Raw genomic sequence first — 19,987 nt, forward strand, 5'->3', positions numbered from 1 at the left:
TGGGCAGCCCTAGACCAGACCAGCCTCAGCCACCACTGCCCAGGGACCCCTCGCCCTGGGCCTGAGGGGAGCATCCCCTCCCCAGACAGAGACCCGGGAGGGTGGCAGAGGGACAGCTGGAGCCTCAGCCCTGCAAGGAGGCCTCCACAATTTATTTCTGGGTCTTCTCCAGATCCTGAATGCCCACGGCCACCACAATGGGCCTGCCCCCAGCACTGCAGGCCGCGGGGCTGGGTACTGCCCAAAGTGGGGACCCGGGGCCCAGGGCCCAGTGTGCCTGCACCACCGGGGCTGTGTCTGTGTCACCCCTGCAGTTACCTGGCCTGGAATCTGCCCCTCCAAGGCCCAGCCAGGCTGAGGGGGGTGCCCCCGGGAGCAGGGAACGTCAGCGTCCAGGTGGCAGGATCCAGACGGGGCCGGGCGGGGCTCCCACCAGCCTGGCCAGCTCCTGCCGACACTGGCCCTGGAGCTGGCGCAGCACCACCTCCAGGCGGGCCTCCTGGCTCCTCAGCGCCTCAATCACTTCAGGGGCCCGCAGGCCTGGGCCCCCGGCCACCCCAGCCTCAGTCCTCACCAGCCGGTGGGGCCCGTGGGGCTGGGCCAGGCTGCAGCTGCCGCCTCGCTCGCAGGCCTGCCGCAGAGCGGCCAGGTCCTGTCCCACGGCCTCCCGCAAGGCCGTCCTCGCGGCGCTCCACTCAGGCCCACGGCCTCCGACCTGCACAGGGGACGTGGCAAGTGAGCCGAGGGTGACCAGTCTCACCAGGACCCTGGCTCAGGGCCTCGGCTCTCCCTGAGCCCTGCCCCGGCCGCCAGCAGTCCTGCGGCCCCTCCCAGTGCCCAAAGAGGAGCAGCTCCAGCGCCAGCTCTAAGGCCCGGCTCCTCCAGGCTCTGTCACCCGCACCGAGCATCTGAGCCCTAAGCCAGAGGCCGTGGGGCCCCGGGGAAAGGGCCAGCAGCTCGATCACCCCCGACAGCCCTGCAGGGCCTGAGCCCTCAGGACCACCCAGCTGCAGGCCCGGATCTTGCACCACGGTATTGCAGGGGGAGTGGGCCTGGCTGCCCCCAGCAGGCCAAGTCCTGCAGGGTCTGCTCAGAGCCCAGAGTGCACACCCTCGGGGCACCCACCCCCAACCCCACCCACCACTCCAGGCGGGGTCAGCATGTCCTCTGCTCTATCGGCTTCCCACTTTCCCACCGCCCTCGCAGAGGGGTGGCATGGGGTGGCCCTGACCCAAGGGGATGCCAGGCTAAGGGGACGCCAGGCTAAGGGGAAGCCAGGCCGAGGACACGACCTGGTGAGGACACCTCTGGCCCCCAGGGCAGGCCCATCCCAGAGACCCTGCAGGCAGCAGGGAGCGCAAAGAGGCTGTGCCCTCGGTGTCCCCAGGGAACTGCCCTGACCCTGACCCTGACCCCGACCCTCAATGGGCACTGCTCCGTGGTTCGCAACAAGGAAGCATGAAGAGCGCTGAGCCCGGACAAGCACCGGCCCCACTTCTTGTGAGAAACCGCCTGCAAACGTCACCGTTGCTTCAGCTGCCACTGCCCAAGAGGGCAGAGGGCTCCAGCTTGGCCCGGCCGGAGGAGACGTGGCCGTGCAGGGCCTGAACGAGCCACGCTGCAGGCCCCCAGGAAACACCCATGCTCCCCAGGGGTATCTGAGGGGAAAACCACGCCTGCAGTTTACTCTAAGATGCTTCAGAAAAAGGAAATCAATGCAGCGCACGTGGCCCACTGTTCACAGCCACAAACCCGGTGCTCGCCCGGTCCAGCTCATGGAGAGAGGAGGGTGGCGCCCAGGTGGGGTTGGGGGACACATATGTCCACCAGCAGGTCCAAAAGGCCACATGGTGTGAGCGGAAGCCAGCAGGGACGACACCAGAACTGCCCTGGGATAACGAACAGACCTCCATCAGGGTGGCCAGGGTGGGGCGGCAGCCGAGTCTGGCAGGTGAGCCCACCCCCCTTGCAAACAGACCAAATGGTGCAAGTCCCACCGTGGGAGCCCCCCACCGAGCACAACCCGAGCCAGGGCCCCAAGTCCTCACCCCGGCCTCCCAGGCCGCCCGCCGGGCCTCCACCGCCTCTCGCAGCTCTCCCTGCAGGGCCTGCAGCTCCCGCACCAGGGGCTCCAACGCTCCAGTCCCTGGCGTGGGGATCCTGGGCAGAAACGTGGGCTGTGAGGCCTCAGGGGGGCAGGCGCCCAGGACCGTGTCCTGCAGAGAGGGACCCCAAGTGAGAGGGTGGGCGGCAGGCCCAGGCCTCACAACCAGAGGCCCAGCTCCCCAGCCGGTAGGGACAGAGGCCCAGGGTCACTTCCCGCCCCCGGGTCACAGAACAAGCTGGACAGTGACCGTCACCCTGGTGGGCCTGGAGGCCAGGGAGGCACAAAGGCCAGGCTTCCGGAAGGCCAAGACCCCTGAGAAGTCTGGGCCTCCCCAGGAGCTGGGAAGGGTGGTGATGGGACAGACAGACATCTGGAAAGAGCCACACACACAAAACCCACAGGCCTGGGTGTGAAACCAGCTTCAGGGCTGGGTGTGGGGGGCTTCCCTGAGACTTCTCTTCCTGTGTGGAAAATGAGAAGACCCCACCGCCACCCCAGGGCTGCTGTGGTCAGACCAGGGGAGGGGAGGGGAGGGGAGGGGAGGGGAGGGACGGGAGGTGGGTGGAACGGCTTCCTGACCATCCACCGCCAGAAGACCAGCTCCCGGCGCCGCCACTCGAGGGCCGCCTGCAGCCGTGCGTTCTCCCTCTCCAGCCTCTGCAGCAGCTGCAACGCAAACCAGTAAGGCCGCAGAGTCAGAGAACCCAGTGCGCCTCGGACCCTGCACACCCTGCCCACCGCCTCTGGCTCAGTCGCCTTGGCTCACCCGGCCCACCTGCGGCCTGAGCCACCTCCCTGCAGGGCAAGGCACGGCACGGCAGGACAGGGCGCGGCACGGCAGGGCAGCCTCACCTCCAGCACACGCAGGCCAAGCCTACCAGGCCTCTGACCACACCAGTGATCCGCCAGCCCCCCACAAGCGTGGGTCCCGCAGCGTCGGCGGCTGAGTCCTGGTGCCCCCTCACTTGGGACTCCACCCCACATCCCCCGCTGACTGAGGGCTGCAACCCGGAGGCTTCGGGTGTACGGGGACGCCCCGGATGGGGGAGACTGGCGGGTTCTGGGAATCCCTCCCTGTAGTCCCCTGGAGCCCAAAGGCAGGGCAGGGGCTGCACGGCGCCCAGCTTGGAGGCGACGGAGGACAGACCAGGGGCCAGGGTGGAGAACACAGCCGCGCAGACCCCCCAGCCCCTCCCTGCAGGCACGGCCCGAACAGCCCCGCACCTGCGGACCCCGCAGTCCGGTGCACGGGCACGTGCTCCCGTCCCGCCTGCTTAGGCCACTGCGGCCTCAGGAAGCTGGACAGGGGCAAGGCCAGGCACGGTCCACCCCAAGGGCCCACGGCAAGCTGCGGAGAGACAGATGGGCCCCAATGGGACGGCCCAGGCCAGCACCCGCTGTGCTCCTCTCTGAACACAGCAGCCAGCACAGTGACCCAGCCTCCGGCACCGCTCCTTCTAGAAGGGAGCCAGGAGTGTGCTCTGGGGCCGGGACAAATGGCCAGACAAGAGCCCTGCCAGGCCTCCACTCACAGAGGCTGGTGCCCGAGCCATGCGCACCAGCGTGCCTGCCAGGCAACCAGGGGATGCACGTGGTTGGACAAGGGGCTCCCGGGCCAGGGGGCCAGACGGGGGCAGCCTTGAGCACCAGGCCAAGGGCCCAGCCCACGGCCAGGGGAGCAGGGAAGGCAGGCCTGCGGTGAGAATCGCCCTGTGGTCTGGGGGAGGGCTGCGGACATGGGAGGGCGGAGCCCACATGCCCACACCACACACACACCCCCGCCCCCACTACACACACCTGCTGGCCCGTGAGAAGAGCAGCTTACTCAGCTCCCAAGAACAGTCCCAGAGGGTGTCCACACCCCCGCGTCCCAAGCCACAATATAAGACTACAGGCCCAGCCAGTAACCAAGGATGCTGCCCAGCCACTCCACAGCATGCCTGGCCACTGACACGGCAACAAGAGATCATTCCAGAAGCTCATGGGACCCATCCCAAGAGCGCAGCCCCTTCAGGTCAGCTGGTCCAGGCTGCCACCAGCTTCTCATCCAGAATCCTTGGAAGGAAGCCAACTGTCCCCATCCACCTGGCCACACCGTTTTCAGTCCTGGGGCACCAACATGCACCACCCTCCAGGAGGAGGGGAGTCGTACCTGCCCAGGCCCCCCACAGAGGCTGGGGTCCCAGGCAGCACCAGGCTGGAGCCGGCACAGCCTCTGCTCTACTCAGACCAGGGAGGGGACCAGGGGCAGGAGGCCTCCGCCTCGCTGAGTCACCCCTGAAAGGGAACAGAGCCAAGGGCATCTCAGTACGCCCAGAAGCTGCCTCAGCACCTCCAGGGCCAAGCACGGCCTCGTCCAGGTAAAGCCAGGAACGCAGGCCGGGCAGGCACCCCCAGGTGGCCGCCCTGACCCCACGGTGGGGACACAGACCCCAAGGAGCATGCGGGTCTACAGGCGGGATCTGCTGGGCCTGCCCTGAGCCTCAGCCCTCCTACCCAGCCAAGTGTCCCAGGGCCAGGCACTGCCAGCCTCACACTCTGGGCAGGCCAGGGCCCAGCACAAGTAATGGCCAGCCCTGGGCCTGTCCCAGGACCCACTGGCAAGGTGAGCCCAAGGGAAGGAAACAGTGATGATGGATGGGGGCTCCTGAAAAGAAGGTCAGTAGAGTGTGGGGCAGCGCCAACCCCCACCTCCCCATCAACAGGTGACACATGCCCAAGCTCAAGGTACCCACACCGTCAGCTCGGACCCTTGAACAGTCTTCCTTAATTCCAGTGGCCCCCCTTGCTGGCTGCCAGCCCGGCCCAGACACCTGTGTTCTTCCCACTGCCCAAAGTGTACCCAGCCACGTGCACACACAGCAGCACTGGCTGCTCTGGGGGCAAGAGAGGCCCTGAGGTTGCACGTGTCTCCTACATAGGCAAGGGGGTGAGCTTGGGGACTTCCCTGGTGGTCCAGTGGGTAAGACTCTGTGCTCCCAAAGCAGGGGGCCCAGGCTCAATCCCTCGTCGGGGAACTAGATCCCGCATGCTGCAACTAAAGAGTCCACATGCCACAACTAAGGGTCCGCGTGCCGCAGTGAAGATCCTGCACGCCGCAACAAAGGTCTCACATGCCGCAACTAAGACCCAGCACAGCCAAATGAATAAAATAAATATTTAAAAAAAAAAAAAAAAAAAAAAAGAAAGGAACTTCCTGCTGGTGCAGTGGTTAAGAATCCACCTGCCGGGCTTCCCTGGTGGCGCAGTGGTTGAGAGTCCGCCTGCCGATGCAGGGGACACGGGTTCGTGCCCCGGTCTGGGAAGATCCCACATGCCGCGGAGTGGCTGGGCCCGTGAGCCATGGCCGCTGAGCCTGCGCGTCCGGAGCCTGTCCTCCGCAACGGGAGAGGCCACAACAGTGAGAGGCCCACGTAACGCATAAAAAAAAAAAAAAAAAAAAAAAAAGAATCCACCTGCCAATGCAGGGGATGTGGGTTCAAGCCCTGGTCCGCGCAGCAACTAAGCCCGTGCGCCACAACTACTGAGCCTGCGTTCCACAACTACTGAAGCCCGCGCACCTAGAGCTCCGCAGCAAGAGAAGCCACTGAAATGAGAAGCCCGCGCACCGCAATAAAGAGTAGCCAGCCCCCACTCGCCACAAGTAGAGAAAGCCTGCATGCAGCAACAAAGACCCAACGTGGCCATAAATAAATAAATAAACAGATAGATAGATAAATAGATAAATAAATACTTTTTTAAAAGATGGTGAGCTTGGCTAACACCCACAGCTCAAAGCTGGTCTGCTGTCTGGGTCCCCCACCCTCCCAGGTTCCTTCTCACCTTGGGCCACGCCCACCTTGGTCCCACCAGCCCTCACCTGACGGCCACCCTCCGGGTCTCTGAGCAGCTCCGTTTCGGTGACAGACAGGTGGCCAAGGCTGCGGTCGCTGTGGCAGCCACGGGTATATGAGTGGATCTGAAACAGGCAGTGCAGACCCCAGGCTGAGAAGGTGGGCGCCTCCCCACCGCCAGCGCTAGGCAAGGACCTTACAGATAAGGAAACGGTTCAGAGAGGGTCGGGCCCAGGAGAGTAGTCAGCACTGCTGGGAGGCTGGCCCAGGGCCCAGTACCCACCAGGAGGCCCATGCAGAGGGAGGGGCACCCCACCCAGCTCCCAGGGGTGCAGTATAGGTAGAGTGGGGCGCCCCTGCTTCCCCCTCAGCTCATCAAGTGCGAGGCCCATGTGGTGGCGGAAACAGTGAGGCCAGTGGCAGGGACACAGACACAGGGAGGGCACCCCAGCAAGGTGAGGCCTGAAGGCAGCAGGGAGGCTAACTGGTGGGCATGTCCCACACAGACGAGCAGCTGGAGCCCAGACAAGAGGCAGTGAGGGGTCCCAGGAAACGCTAGCTGAGCAAAAGACCCTCTCCCAGGGGCAGAGCACAAGGCGGGGTGTTCCAGCACCAGAGAGCCCTGCGCTGGTGCGAGCCCTGGGCCACCTGCCCAGCCACCGCTCAGCCCAGACCATGCACTGGACCTGTGGGGACACCTGTGCCCCGACAGCTGAGCCCTACCAGCCTTCGGAAGCCCGCAGGAGCTGCCCACCGCCCGTGAGCCCACACCCAGGACGCGGTGGGAGGGGTGCCTTCCTCGCCACCTCGTCTTCAGGCAGCAGTGGCTCCCCAGGGCCCACTTCGGTGCTCAGTGACATAGTCTGAAGCTTCTAGGGAGTTCTGGGGACAGGAAGGTCGACCCTGCAGGCTCCCTGCCCCCCTGATTCCCTGCCCCATAGATGTCCAGCAACACCTGCTCTAGGCCCCCTCCTGGACAACCTGGAGCCAGCCCTAGGGTCAGGCTCTGGGCCACCCCAGGCTGTGCCCAACAGGTCAGCTCCCAGCCAGGCCTGGGAAGGCCCACATTCAGCCAAAGGCTGGGCGCCAGCCTGAGATGGGAATGCTGGACAGGCCTCTATAGCACAGAGGACAACTGCCCCTGGGTGGACAACGCATGCGTGGCACTACCTTGCCCAGGAGGGCGCACTGCTCCTGCTGACTGGCCATCAGGTTTCGCCACCGGAACCGCAGCTTTCCCATCAGCCACTGCAGGTGGCGGATGTCCACACAGCCGTCTGCTTCCACACTGGGGGCAGGAGGGCCAGGGCTGGCCAGGGCCTCGCACTGGGGAGGGGGCAAGGGACACGCACTGCTCTCACACCCCAGGCAGAGACCACGAAGGGGAAAGGGAAAGGAAGCCCCTGGGAGTGAGAGCCAAGAGATCCCGGGGGGGCCCCAGGAAGAGCTGGGTCAGGAGCCTGTGGGCACGTCCCCGGCCCTCACCTGCCTCCGTGTGCTCACCCGGGCATTTGGGGCAGCAACACTGACCCCCACAGGGCTGACCCCGCCGGTCCGGTGCCCACACCCAGGATTCCCGCCCGGGCTGGGCGCGGCTCACACTCATCCCTCACCCACCTCGCACACGGGCATCTCGTCTCCCAGCTGCACGCGGTTCTGGGTCAGCAGCCGCTCGGGCAGGGGCCCGCGGGCCAGGAGCCAGGCCAGGGCCAGCAGCAGCTCGCGGCCGCCCTGGGAGCCGTCGTCCGGGAGCTGTGCCAGGGCCCGCCTAGGGTAGCCCTGGGTGCGCAGCGCCAACTTCACAGAGCGGACCTGGGCCTCTGCGGTAGGAGACGCCAGCTCAGGAGGGACACCCACTGGAGGTGACGCTACCCAGACTCCTAAGGGACCCCCGCGGGACGCCGAGCAGAGACCATGCTTGGAAGGGACTAGCAGGAGCATTGGGACCTAACCTGGAGGCGGGAAGGGGAGGGGCTCACGCGGGGGGACGGGGTGTCTCATCGGGGAGGAGGGGAAGTGGGCGGGGCCTTACGGAGGGCTGTCCCGTGGTCGTGCAGTGGGCGGGGCTCTCTGGGTGGGCGGGGCTAGAGCCTTACCAGGCGGGCCTTACAGGAAGGCGGGCCTTACCCGGGGAGAATGAGGCTGAGGCGCCGTCGGCCAGCTGCGGCGAGAGCACGCGGAAGAGCAGCCGCCAGAGCGCGGGGGCCTGCGAGGATCAAAGAGCGACGGTCAGCGGGGCTGGCGGCGTCCCTGCCTCCTCCCGGAGCCCTACTGGCCCCAGCCGCCTGCCCTGCTGGCCTCACCGCCTCCGGACGGTCGAACTTGGCGCGGCGGAAGGTCTCGGGGCTGGGTCCGGCGGGCAGAGTCTGACTCAACGCGGCGATGGCCTCGGGCAGGGCCCGGGCCGCGTCCGCCGGGTCCACCCGGCGACGCCGCCGCCGCCGCCCCATGCAACCTCCGCCCGCCTGTCTCAGATTGCGCGCCGCCGCCGCCGCGTCCCCGCGACCAATCCCCGCGAGAGCTGCGTCCCCGCGCCCAGTCACCGTTCAGGTGCCGCCTCTGCTGGGCCCGCGCCCAACCACCGAGTAGGCTGAGACGCGCCTCTAGCTCCTGCCCAATGAGCGGTGCCCCCGGCGTTTGAGTGCTGTCTGTTCTGTCCGGTGCGGAGGCATTTCCGGTGCATCGGGGACCCATCGGCGTTGAGAGCCTCGCGGGGTCCGCCCTCCGCGACTCAATCGCGGCGACACCTGACTCTCCTCATCCGGACCCCACCAATCAGCCCCTTGCACCAAATGGCAGCCTAGCAACCGCCGGAGGGTCAGCGGCGGCGCTCGGGGTGCCCCCTGCGGCCGAGAGGCGCCACCGACACGCGGGAGCGACCCTCCGCCTCCGGAAGCCCTCTCTGGCCTCCGGAAGCCCTGGGACCCCGCAGCGCGTACCAGGCCGGAGACGCAGGGGCCAGCGCCCGGGTACCGGGGGACGTACCCCGACGGCTCAACCCCGCAGCGCGCGGGCGGGTGCTCCTCCCGGACGGCCGGCGACTCTCTCCCCCTTCAAACCTACGCCTGCATACCCCGCCTGGCCCCTCCCCGTCCAGTCCATCATCTGTCCGGCTAGCCCCCGTTACCCCCTACCCCATCCCCACCCCACCCCGGCCTCCCTCTGCCCTGCACCTTCAGCCTCTCCTTCCTGCCGTTAAAGAGACAGTCTTCAAAGGAGTATCCGCACAGCCACTTTGGAAAGCAGTTTGGCGGTTCTTTCAGAGCTAGACTTGTCTACCAGACGACCCCACAGTTCCAGTGCCCGGAACCTGTGAGGACTCGTGTTCCCACTCACGGACGTTCAAGGCAGCTCTGTTCATAACAGCCAAACCGAAACAACCCAAAAGGCCGCCAGGTGGGCAGTCAGCCCTAGGACGGAACCCCCTCGGCACCACTGATGGCGGGTCAAAGTGCCGGGAAGCGCAGACACAGAGGAGGGCAGATGCAAAACACGATGTTGTCCGTGCCTTTCATCTATAGGAAGTGTCCAGAAAAGCAAGTGTACAGAGACAGGAGGCAGGCCCGTGGTGGCCTGGAAAGAGACCCGGACTGGGGAGTGGCAGCAGATGAGCATGAGGGAATTTCTGTGGTTAAGGAGAATGGTTTAGAACTGGGTTGTGGTGACGGTTGCAGAACTCTGTGAACTGGTTAAAAAGCATCGAATGTGCATAGGTGAGTTTTACGGTATGAAATTATACCCCAATAAAGCTGTAAAGAGGACAGAGTGAAGGAAGGAGAGAAGAAGGGAAAGAGAAGTGATGAAGAGAAAGGAAGCAGGCCTCCGTGGATCCCAAGTGCTCCCCAGACAAGCCCCCCTCCAGCCCTCGCCAAGCCCACAGGAAGCGCGGTCACGCCTGACGCCCCACCTTCTGCCTGGTGTTCACCTTTGCCCGCCCCTGCCGTCTCAGGCACAGCAGCTGCTCACTCCCTGTGTCCCCCCAGAACTAACCCATTCTCCAGAACTTGGCCTCTGACCCGGGCACCCCCACCCCAGGAGGCTGTCTCAGTGGCCACCTGACAAGTGCCAGGGCAGCTTACCTCCCGAGAGCCCTCCTCCCCCACGGGCACGGGGGTATTGCTGTCTGCCCCTCACCTCACCTTCAGTCCCCTCCAGTCCCCTCCTGAGCTGGGGCTGGGACCAGCACAGGCCTCCAGTCTGGCCCTGCCTTCTGTCTCCACAGCTCAGAGGCCATGCTGCTAAGGCCTGCCATAGCACCCCGGAGCCTTCGCCCAATATGGTTCCTGATGCATTGGGTCTGGAACCCGATGAGCCCTTTCCCTCTCCGGCCTTTGCACCTGCTGGGCCTTCTGCTCGGAGTGCCTTCCTCCCCAGCCTGAGGCCTGGCTGACCCACTCTCCCTGTGGGCCCCAGCGCTCTAAGCGCTCACTCCAAGTCTGCCCCCCACACCCAGACTGAGCCACGCGGTGGCAGAGGGGCCAGGGGTTTCTGCTGCCTTTTCAGGGCCACCTCCCAGCAGCTCGGCGCGAACCTTCCGGTGCACCCACTCCCCCCTCTGTGCCTGCTCTGGCCACAAGCCCTTAGCTGCTGGGCCCCCAGATGACACCTCCACCCTCCGCACCCCACCACTGAGAAACCGGGCCTCACTTAGTATCCTCTGCTCCCGCCTCCCCCGCTGAATTGCATCTGTCCCCAGAAGCACTCCTGCCCTCCCCACTTCCTGCTGCTCCCACCCCTTGGAACTCTATGAATCACACAAATCTCACGCGCACATACACGCACGCACGCGCGCACGTGACCCCACACACCACCCTGGGGCCCCCCACGCCTGTCCAGCTCAGGCCTGCCGGACCCCCAGCCAAGCCATGGGGCAGGGCTGAGGCCATTTGCAAAGCTGAGATGACCTCTCTGGGCTCTTTAGATCAGCCGAGCCCTGGGACAGTGGCTGTCTGCCAGGACCGGAGTGTGAGTGGCCAGTGGGGGGAACGGCAAGGGCTCTGAGGGTGGCCCAGTCTGCAGCTGCTCCCTGAACGGAAACAGGAGTTTTCAGAAAGCCCCTAGCCGTTGCCGCCCATCCAGTCCTCACCTCAAAGTCCCCATCGGGCAGCTGGCCACCTGCTAGTCCCTGGGCATGGCGCGGGGGCAGATGAGGTGTCTGGGTGGATGCACGGCTGGCCCAGTCCGGCAGGGTGGCGATGGGGGATGGGGACAAGGGAGGAGCAGCAGGAAGTGGGGAGGGCAGGAGAGGGCTCCCCACCACAGCTCCCCAAAGCTTCTCAAAAACGGAACCAGCTCAGCGGATTCACCCCGCAGCCTCATGTTCCCGCTGACCAATCCCAGAGCTGCAGAGGAGGGCTGGGGCATCTGCAGGGCTGAACGCGGGGCTGTCCAGGGTGGCTCCCTGGCAGAGTACCCCCACCCCCACCAGGGCAGTGGGCAGCAAGGCTGGCTGCAGCAGGAAGAGCAAGTGCCCGGCAGGCTGCAGCCCCCCGCACTGTTCCCCCAGTGAAGCGCACACACAAGTAGGTCTTGCAAGTGTCCGGGTTTATTGAGGGCCTGAGGGTCTACAGGGGAGCCCCAGGTGCCTGTGGGGAGGGCCTGCCATCGGCCTCGAGGGGCAGCGGCCCGGCGGGCAGCCAGGGATGGGGTCTCCAAAACCTGTGCAGAGAGACAGGGACAGAGGTGAGTGCAAGCCCCAGGAGTGGTCGGACCGCACTCAGGGTGGGGGACCCCACTCTCAGGGCTGGCTGGGCTGGGCAGGGCGAGGGGGACGGGGGTGTACCTGGGTTTACTTGAAAGTGTGGCTCTCTGCCCCACCGCGCCCGAAGCCTGCGGAGAAGCAGTGGGCGGGTTAGGGGTGGCCAGGGGCTGTGGAGGTCAGGGTCAGGTGGGGGCTGCGGGGAGCATACCTTTGGGGCCGAACATGGCCGCGTAGCAGGGGTGGTTGCAATAGGGCTTGCCTTCATGCTGCAGAGAGAGGCGCATGAGGGCCTGTCACCCCTCCCCCATGCCCCCGCCTCCCTCCAGGCCCCACCTACCTCGGCGTGAGACCCCGAGGTCAGCGTCTTTCCACATTTCTCACACTTCAGGCAAGGGCGATGCCAGTCCTTCCCCAGGGAGGTCACCCGCTCAGCTGCAGAGGGACAGACATGCCCCCAGCCCCGTGAGGTGAGACACTGCTCCTGGGACACGGGGCACACCCACCTGCTCGCACAGCGCCTTCTCCAGCCACCTCTGCTCAAGGCCTCGCCCACGCATGCCCGGTGGCCCACCCAAGGTCTCAGCGGCACCTGTGCCCCACGGGGGGGGAGAGGGGCACCTCCAGTCCCCAACCAGTCCCGCCCAACTAGCGGGGGTGGGCGCCGGTCCTGAGCGCGCCCCTGAGGGCTTGGGTGGGGCTGCAGGAGAAGGCGAGGGGGCCTCGGGTCGGGACCCGGGCCGGCTACCGGGTTGAGCCCTCCGCCTCTGCACCGGTGACGGCGGTGGGGCCTAAGGGGCGCCCTTCCCCGTGGCGAAGCGGGGGGACTTCCCACCTCCTCCTGCCCTTCCCCTGGGTGGGCCCCGGGGCGCGGGACAGGAAGGCGGCGCCCGGGATCTGAGCGCGCCTGGTCTCGCGCCCGGGACGCCGGTTTCCGCGTCTGTTTCTACTTAGCGCTGGGAGGGGCGGCCAGAGCCCCGCGTTCCTTCCTACCCCTCGGGGTCCCCGCCCAGGGCGCGCGCGAGAGGAGGCTAGAGAGCGGAACCCGGAGACGGGAGACCCAGAGACGGGCAGACTCAGAGACGGGAGGCCCAGAGGGACCCGGAGAGACAGCGGGGCACAGAGATGGAGGGCCGTCCGACGCAGGGTTCCCGACCCGCACATCCAGGCGGCCGCGGGCAAGGCTGAGGCGTCGCCCCGAGGCGGTGCCCCAAGTCCCCCTGCGCCCCCGGCCCACCTGAGCGGCCCCGCGGCGGGGACCCTGGGCCGCGCTTCCGCGTGGGACGGCTCAGGGACCCACAGTTCGAGCCGGGGAGGGTGGGGGTGGAGTGCGCTCACCAAAGTACACCTCCTTGTTGCACTTGGGGCACTTGGGCATGGTGGCGCCGGGTCCGGGTCGGGTGGTTGAGCGGGAGCAGAGCGGAGCGCGGGACTGGGTGGGGCGCGCCAGGTCCTCGCCTTTCAAGCACCCCGGGACCCCGCCCCTTTGGGACCCGCCCCTAGCGCCCCGCCCCCTGAGCCCTGGACTTGGGCCCGGAGGCCTCGGACCCAAGCCAGCAGACCGAGAAAGGTCATCTGGTCCACGCCCGCTTTGGGGTACGACCCGGGCCTAGCCGACGACAGAGCGTGATCCGAGCAGTGCAGGAGATCCTCCAGTCCCCAACTGGAGGATCACTGAAGTGGGGACTCACTGAAGGGGCGGGGCTGGAGCACCCGGAGGAGCCCCGCCCCTCGCCCTGGACTCTGGACTCGCCGGGTCCAGGATCTGGGGCAGTGGGCTCCCCAAGAGCAGGAGGGAGCACCCCACCCCCAGCCCCAGATATGCCGGAGCCAGGGAGGGAACCGGTCACCTCTAAAATGCAAAGAGATGCAAACCAGCGTGTCCCCTTCCCCCGATGGAGGTTTGGGGACACCTGCCAGGGGAGTCTCAGCCTGGTAGCCCTCCCCCAGGAACTCCCCGCGGCCTCCATCACGCGCGGGGCCAGGAGGACCGCCCCGCTCCGCCCCGCCCCAGTTCCCCACCCCCGAGGGACATACCGGTCTCTCTCACGCGCCCCACCTCAGACCCGCCCCTGGAAGTCCATCGGACCGCAGCGGGAACGTCCCCAGGGAATTCAGAAGAGGGGACTCCGCGACGGGGCATCCCTTTTCTCCACGGGGACAGCCATCGGCTGCAGGGGCTGGGGGTTCTGTGGTGGGAAGTGGATGCGGCGACGCCCAGGCCGGCCCAGTCTGTCTGGGAGATGCCGGGGCCAGCGGGGGAGGGGGCTTTATCTCTGCGGGAAGCGCCGAGTGCAGAGCGGTCCAAGTCGTTCGTCCAAGGAAAGCGGGAGCGGCCCTGGAGCCTCCGCCGTGCCAGGCAGAGACCGCGGACCCCACCCGCCCCAGGAATGGGGGAAGACCTAGGGGGCTGGCTCTCTGGCGGGCTGCGGGGTCCTAGGCCAGCCTCTGCCGACCAGCGGAGAGGCCTGCATCTCAAGGGGGTGCGGCCCTCGAGGGAAGGCGGCTGGCCGGCCTCCCATCTGCCCCTTAGCCCAGGCTGAGGTGGAGGCCTGGGTGGGGTCCCAGTGCTCTGTGCCCTGTAGGACTCTGCCTGGGCCAACCCTCCTCCATCACTGTCACCCAGGCCACCTCCCTAGCCGTGTCTCCATCCTACACCCTGAAGCTTTATCAGCGTCCTCATGTGCCCTCAACACACCCATCTCGCCAAACAAAACGTCATCTCTGGGCCTGTCCAGGCCCTGTCCCCATGGAGGGTGCTGAAGACCACCCTCTGACAGGGCCCAGGAGTTCCGGCCTCCCCACCCAGTGACGCCCTCACCCTCACCACCTGCTGCGAGCAGCCCCCCGCCCCCCCCCCCCAGCCCAGAGTCTGGCAACGGGACCAGGAGTGGAAGCTGTGGCTGCCTCCACCCCAACGGCGCCCCACCAGGCCCGGGTCGGAGTGGCGGTGAGAGCTCCCAGCCTTCAAGGGTCAGGGAGGCCGCCCGCACCCCAGCCTTGGTGAGGACGGCCCGCTGGACCCCACACTCCCGCGGCGGGCCCACCACACCGCTCTCCGGTCACTCCCACCTCCCTGGGACCCCCTCTCTGAGGCCATAGTTCTGCCCCCACCCCCGGAGCTGTGCAAGCCCCGGGGTCCACAAGGTGGGTAGCGCCGGTGCCCAGCTGCCCGCTGCCCTCAGGAGGCGGTGCACGCCCTGCCCTGCACTGGTGGAGCCCCAGCCCAGCCTGCTCCGGGCCCGGAGCCTCAGCACCCTCTCTGCCTGGCACAGGGGCACCTCATCATGGTTTCTGGAGCCGACACCACCGGCCCGACCTCCCCACCACCCCCACCCGGCCCTTGGTGTCTCCCTGGCCTGCGCCTGATGCCACCAGGCCAGGCCAGGAACAGGAGGTGGTCCTGGCTTCCCTCATCTCCTGGCTCCATGATCCAGAGAGCAAGGTGGGCAGGAAAGAAAGCAGGAGAGTGCCGGGGGGTGGGGGGGTGGACGGGGCACACGGAGACACAGACACAGCTAGGAAATGCAGACAGGTAGAAGCAGCGAGAGGGGAGGAAGGGCAAAGACCCCTGGTGATGGAGAGGACCGCGTGGGGGGGGCACAGGGCAGGACACTCTGGGGTAGGTGGGCGTCTGTCACAGCAGATCCTGGGCATCAGGCCACACGTGTTGCACGCACCGCCTTGCAGATCCCTGAGAAGGCTGCCCCAAGTGGGTGTGCCGGGCAGAGGTCAACTCCACCGGGATGATGAGCTGGAGGGGGACAGTGACCGACAGGTTGCCTGGATGCGCACGCGTGTGTCCCAGTGCCTTCCTGGGTGGGCGTATCCATCAGGGTGTCTCTCGGGGCATGCGTGCACGAGGCCCTTCTCTGAGCAGCTGCCTTCCCATGTTTCTGCCCGGCCCACACCCCCAGCCCACTCAGGGCTCCGGGCCAGGTGGGACTGTGAGCCAGCTTGTCTGCCCTCCACACACCTGGCCCCAGGGATGACGCCTCCATACCACCAACACTGGGACTCCAAGCCCGCCTGACCCTGGGGGTGGGGGGAGCTGAGAGCCCCCCCCTTGAAAAGCAGGGTGATGAATCTCTTCTTGGCCTTCCCCGCTGTTATTGCCATTGCCATGGTCACAGCACGGGGCCCTGTGGGGAGGATGCCGGGGGGGACCGAGGGCCATGGGCGTTGCCCTCTGGTTGCTACATAGCACGGTTTTTCCAGACACACAGACACACAGAGACACACACACACACACACACACACACACACACACACACACACACTGCCTGGAACCGTCCCAAAGTTTCAGTCACAGACTGACGTGCCCCTTCAACTCCCCCAGCTCCCTGTCTGTCCTGCCCACCTGTGGCGGTGGGGACCCCTCCAGCTGCAGACCCCCCAGCACTGGGGGACTGTGGTGGGTGGACAGATCCTTCAGCCCCCTAGACTCTATGGCCAGGCACACCCCCATCTGAGGCTTGACTGGGTGCCCATCAGGGCCCTGACAGTCCCTCCAGGAACAGGCTTCTTGCTTCCTTGGGCTCACCTGCCCAGGATGCACTTGTGGGGGAGTGGCAATGGCCTGGCCCAAGGTCAACCAGACTCGGGACCACCGGTCCAGTTCAAGGCCCAGATCTGCCTTGCCTGGTCCTCCCCCCCTTTCCTTCCTCTTTTGGGGCCCTAGTGGCATTTGCTGCACAAACCCATGGGAGGTACAGAGTGGAGCACCTCGCACACCCCAAGATGCGGCCCGCCCTGGCGCGACCAGCACCATGGCCCTGCGCTCTTCTCCCTCCCAGCACTGGCTGGAGGCACAGGGGCTGCGTCTGGAGTGTGAGGGACAGCGGCCAGGACGGCTACTTGCCCCAGGCTGCTCTGTGCCCAGAATGTCCACCCTGCCCCAAGCCAGCCTAAGGGCATCCAGGGCCCTGAGACCGGGGGGGAGGTCACTGCGGAGTTCTGGCTGCCTGGCCAAGGCCACCTCCGCACGCTCACCGTCTCTCTGCGCACTCCCGCGCCCTCCTCGCCTGCTGAAGCTCCACCCAGGCTCAGCTGGAGACCCAGATGGGAACCGGGCAGGACCCTGCCCTGCCGCAGAATTCTGGATGGAGAGGGCCAGGCTGGGGCCCCAGGGCAGGGCTTGCCTGGGCTCCAGGCGCCGGGAGAATTGGTGAAGGCAGGGCTGGGCCCCAGTGACTGCTGAGGAATCCACCAGGAGAGCTCTGCCCCTCAGGGCTGGACAGACCGCCCCCCCCCCCGGACCCCCCCAACGCCATACACTGTGGCACTTGCCTCTGGCCTCTTCCCTACCATTCTCAAAGCCCCCACCCAGTGCCCAGCGCCCCAGTCTCTGGGCCCCCTCCTCAGTGTGGACAGGTGTAAGGATGTCCCCTGCTAGGGCTGGAGGCCAGCAGGGCCTGTCTGGTGTTCCTGCACCCAGATGCCCTGCAGGGCCAACATGTGCTCCAGGACCACTGCTGAGCCCTGGGCCAGAGCTGGCTTCCTGCACCCAGAGTCCACCCCTCCCTGCCCTTCCCCCAGGCCCGGCTGAGGCTGAGTCCTGGAGACTCAGACATTCCCAGGGCCTATTTTTAACAGCTTGTCTCCCGGGGCCCCTTGTCTGGCCCGAGGTCCTGCCCCAGGCGGCCCTGGGGCTGGGGAAGGGAACGGACTCTGTGCTTTCCCAGAAGGACGCTGATCCTGTCCACCAGGCCACAGCCTGGTCAGGGTAGGAGAAGACCCCCCTCCTCCTCTGCTGGAAGCAGGCGTGGGATGCAGAGGGGCTGGGGTGGAGGGATGGGGGCACCTACAACCTTGAGTTCCCTCAGCCCGCCCTGCCCTCCCCCTCCCCCCACCCCAGGCTGAGCCTGGTTCCAGGAATCTCTGTGGCCTGGAGCCAAGGCCCATGCAGCACCGCCTCAAACTCCAGCCTCCTCAGTCCAGCAACTGGGCACGTTCATGGCCACAAACCCACCCCTGCAGCCAGCTGGGCCCTGAGAAAACGTGCTGCCCACACCTGGCCGCCCCGGTCTCCCGCCAGTCCTTGCCTGTCCCAGCTCCCAGAGGCCCAGAGCCGGGGTCACAGGCACTAGGTGACTTCCTGACCCTTAGCACCCAGGGGGCCACAGCCCGTGACCAGTGCGCTGGTGCTTGGAAAAAGGTCATGCTCCCTCAGGCCTAGAGAAGCTCAGCCAGGCTAGCCTAGCTGGGTGGGGTCCCCAGGGGAGCCTCCAACAGCAGAGGGCTGGCACTGGTGGGTCACTGGCCCAGGGGAAGGTGGAGGGAGAGGGGCTGGGGGTCTAGGGCAGGGGATTCTGGGCCTCAGGGAAGTGGGGGCCGAGGGAGCTGCAGTCCCCACAGAGATGGAGGGTGGGGGTACCAGCTAGGGCCCAGGTCTGAAATGGGGTGCAGGGTGGGTCTTGGAGGGTCCTGGCAAGGAAGTGGGGAAGACTGGACCGGTGGGAGGTGGGGTACAGCTGGGGAGCAGGATGGTGGAGGAGGCCCGGGCGCTGTGCCCAGCCCTGGGGTTCTGGATGGAACAGAGGTGGTTAGATGGCATTTCAGGGCCGCCTCAACTGGCTGGGACCGGGCTGGAGGGGTGGGGGTGGAGGCGGGGCGGGGGGCGGGGAGGTGGAGAAGGCGGCACACCGTACAGGCCTCCCCTGCGTCTTGCAGGGGCGCCCGAGGAAACACCTGGCTTGTGGGGAGGCTTCCTGGAGCTAGTGTCACCAAGGGAGCCCCGGCAGCGCAGGGCCACCCGCGGCCCCCACCGACGACACCCAGCGACCGCGCAGAGACAGACGGTAGCGGCCCCGCCCCGATTTCCATGACAACCCCGCGGAAACAAACACGGAGGCGCGACCCGCTCCGCACGCAGGAAGTGGAACGCGCCCTCCCGGGCCAGAACCCGGCAGTGGGAGGGCACTGCGTCCCTGGCAGGGCCGGGCCGATCCTCCCTCCAGGCGACCCCGGCAGCCCTCGCCCCACCCCGCCAGGGCGGGCCTTCACACGAGAATAGGCCCCGCCCTTCCCCGGGTTTTGGGGAAGGGCGTGCCGCAGATCAAGTCTTCCCCTACGCAGTTTCCCCTGGAGCCTCCTGGAGGAGGGGTCCCGGCTGTGCACTCAGCAGCCCCTAACCGGCCGGACAACAGGAATTTCCCATCCGACACCGGGAGCCCTCAGCGAGGGCGGGCCTGGGGGTGCTCAGGGAAGCCTAAGTTCTCCCCCAAACGACCCCCCAACCAAGGAGCCTCGTGCTGGCGGGAGGGAGGTGGGAATGTGGAGGGGTGTTGTCCCAGCCCCTCCTCCGAGCGTGCTTGCCCGAACCTCCCCTCTGCCTGGGGTGGGAACTGGGCGCCCTTGGGGCACCTGCTCCAGCGCCTCCCACCCCCAGGGCAGGCCGACCCACCCTGCACATCTTGGCTGCGCTCCAGGCGCCGGCCAGGTACGAGGAGACGCTGCCGCCCACGCTGGGCGCCTGGACTGGCCAGGAGGAGGGCGGCTTGGCACTGCAGACACCAGGAGCCGGCCCTCCACCCCATGGACACGGATGGCTGCTCGAGGGACAATGAGCCGGGCACCCAGGCTCAGCTGTGTCTGGGCCCGCGTACTGGAGGGCGGGCCAGGCACGGGCCTGTGCCACGGGCTGGGGCGCTGGGAGCTGTCCCTGGGGGCAGGGCACGTGGGGAGCCGGCTGCCTATGGTGCTGGGGACACGGGCCCAGACTGAGCAGGCCCGGAGGATGCTTCTGGCTCGGGGAGGGCGAGGCATCTGGGGGTGGGGTGCTGGGAGCAGGCCAGGGCAGGGCTGAGCACTGGAGGGCAGGTCTCCGAGGGTTCTGCCCCCCGCGCCCAGCGTGGAAGAGAAGGGGCGCCCTCTGGTGGGCTGCCCGGGAGCCAGCAGGTAAAGGGAAAGCAGACTAGGAGAGCCCTCCTCCCAGCTACTCAGAGTTCCTGGTTGCAAAGGCAGAGCCTGGACAGCCTGGGGAGGCCAGAGGTGACTCCGTCAACACTGCAAGCCCAGATGCAGGAATGCTGTTCAGGCAGGAGCCCCTAGGCCCCTCCTTCAGACTGCCCACATTCTGTCCCTGGGCTCCCACCAATGCCGGGGCCGGCCGACCACGCTCAGCCTCACTCCCCCTAAACCCTCTGTACTTCCAGGCTCCTCCTGGGCTGAAGGCCCACCTCGTCCCTGACCACCCTTCACCGGCTTCTCCCCCTGCAGAGGACCCCTCCTCTGGTCACCTGCCCCCTCTCCCTCCACATGCCATGCCCTCTGCTCTTTCCCGAGGCTGACCTCTCCCTCTGGGTCTCTGATGGATCAGAGGACCCCCTGGTTTTGGTGCCTATGTCT

General features: G+C 66.8%; 2 protein-coding genes across 3 annotated transcripts; both read right to left on the reverse strand.

The window, feature by feature from the left end:
* Positions 1-385: 385 nt before the first annotated feature.
* Positions 386-8,390, reverse strand: TEDC1 (tubulin epsilon and delta complex 1). Of its 2 annotated transcripts, XM_065872563.1 has the most exons (8): positions 8,244-8,390; positions 8,068-8,146; positions 7,558-7,760; positions 7,111-7,266; positions 5,967-6,065; positions 2,687-2,773; positions 2,049-2,216; positions 386-715 (listed from the first exon to the last, which is right to left on the reverse strand). In XM_065872563.1, the coding sequence occupies exons 1-8, from the start codon at positions 8,388-8,390 to the stop codon at positions 386-388; spliced, it is 1,269 nt and encodes a 422-aa protein (XP_065728635.1). The 2 variants fall into 2 exon arrangements, with proteins under 2 accessions (XP_065728635.1, XP_065728636.1); XM_065872564.1 differs by lacking the exon at positions 5,967-6,065.
* Positions 8,391-11,474: 3,084 nt separating this feature from the next.
* Positions 11,475-13,209, reverse strand: LOC136118985 (cysteine-rich protein 1). The gene is made up of 5 exons (XM_065872365.1): positions 12,977-13,209; positions 11,979-12,073; positions 11,850-11,907; positions 11,723-11,769; positions 11,475-11,598 (listed from the first exon to the last, which is right to left on the reverse strand). The coding sequence occupies exons 1-4, from the start codon at positions 13,014-13,016 to the stop codon at positions 11,729-11,731; spliced, it is 234 nt and encodes a 77-aa protein (XP_065728437.1). The 5' UTR covers positions 13,017-13,209; the 3' UTR covers positions 11,475-11,598; positions 11,723-11,728.
* Between the last annotated feature and the right edge of the window lie 6,778 nt (positions 13,210-19,987).

The sequence above is a fragment of the Phocoena phocoena genome, chromosome 2 (assembly GCF_963924675.1).
Source record: "Phocoena phocoena chromosome 2, mPhoPho1.1, whole genome shotgun sequence".
Lineage (NCBI taxonomy): Eukaryota > Metazoa > Chordata > Mammalia > Artiodactyla > Phocoenidae > Phocoena > Phocoena phocoena.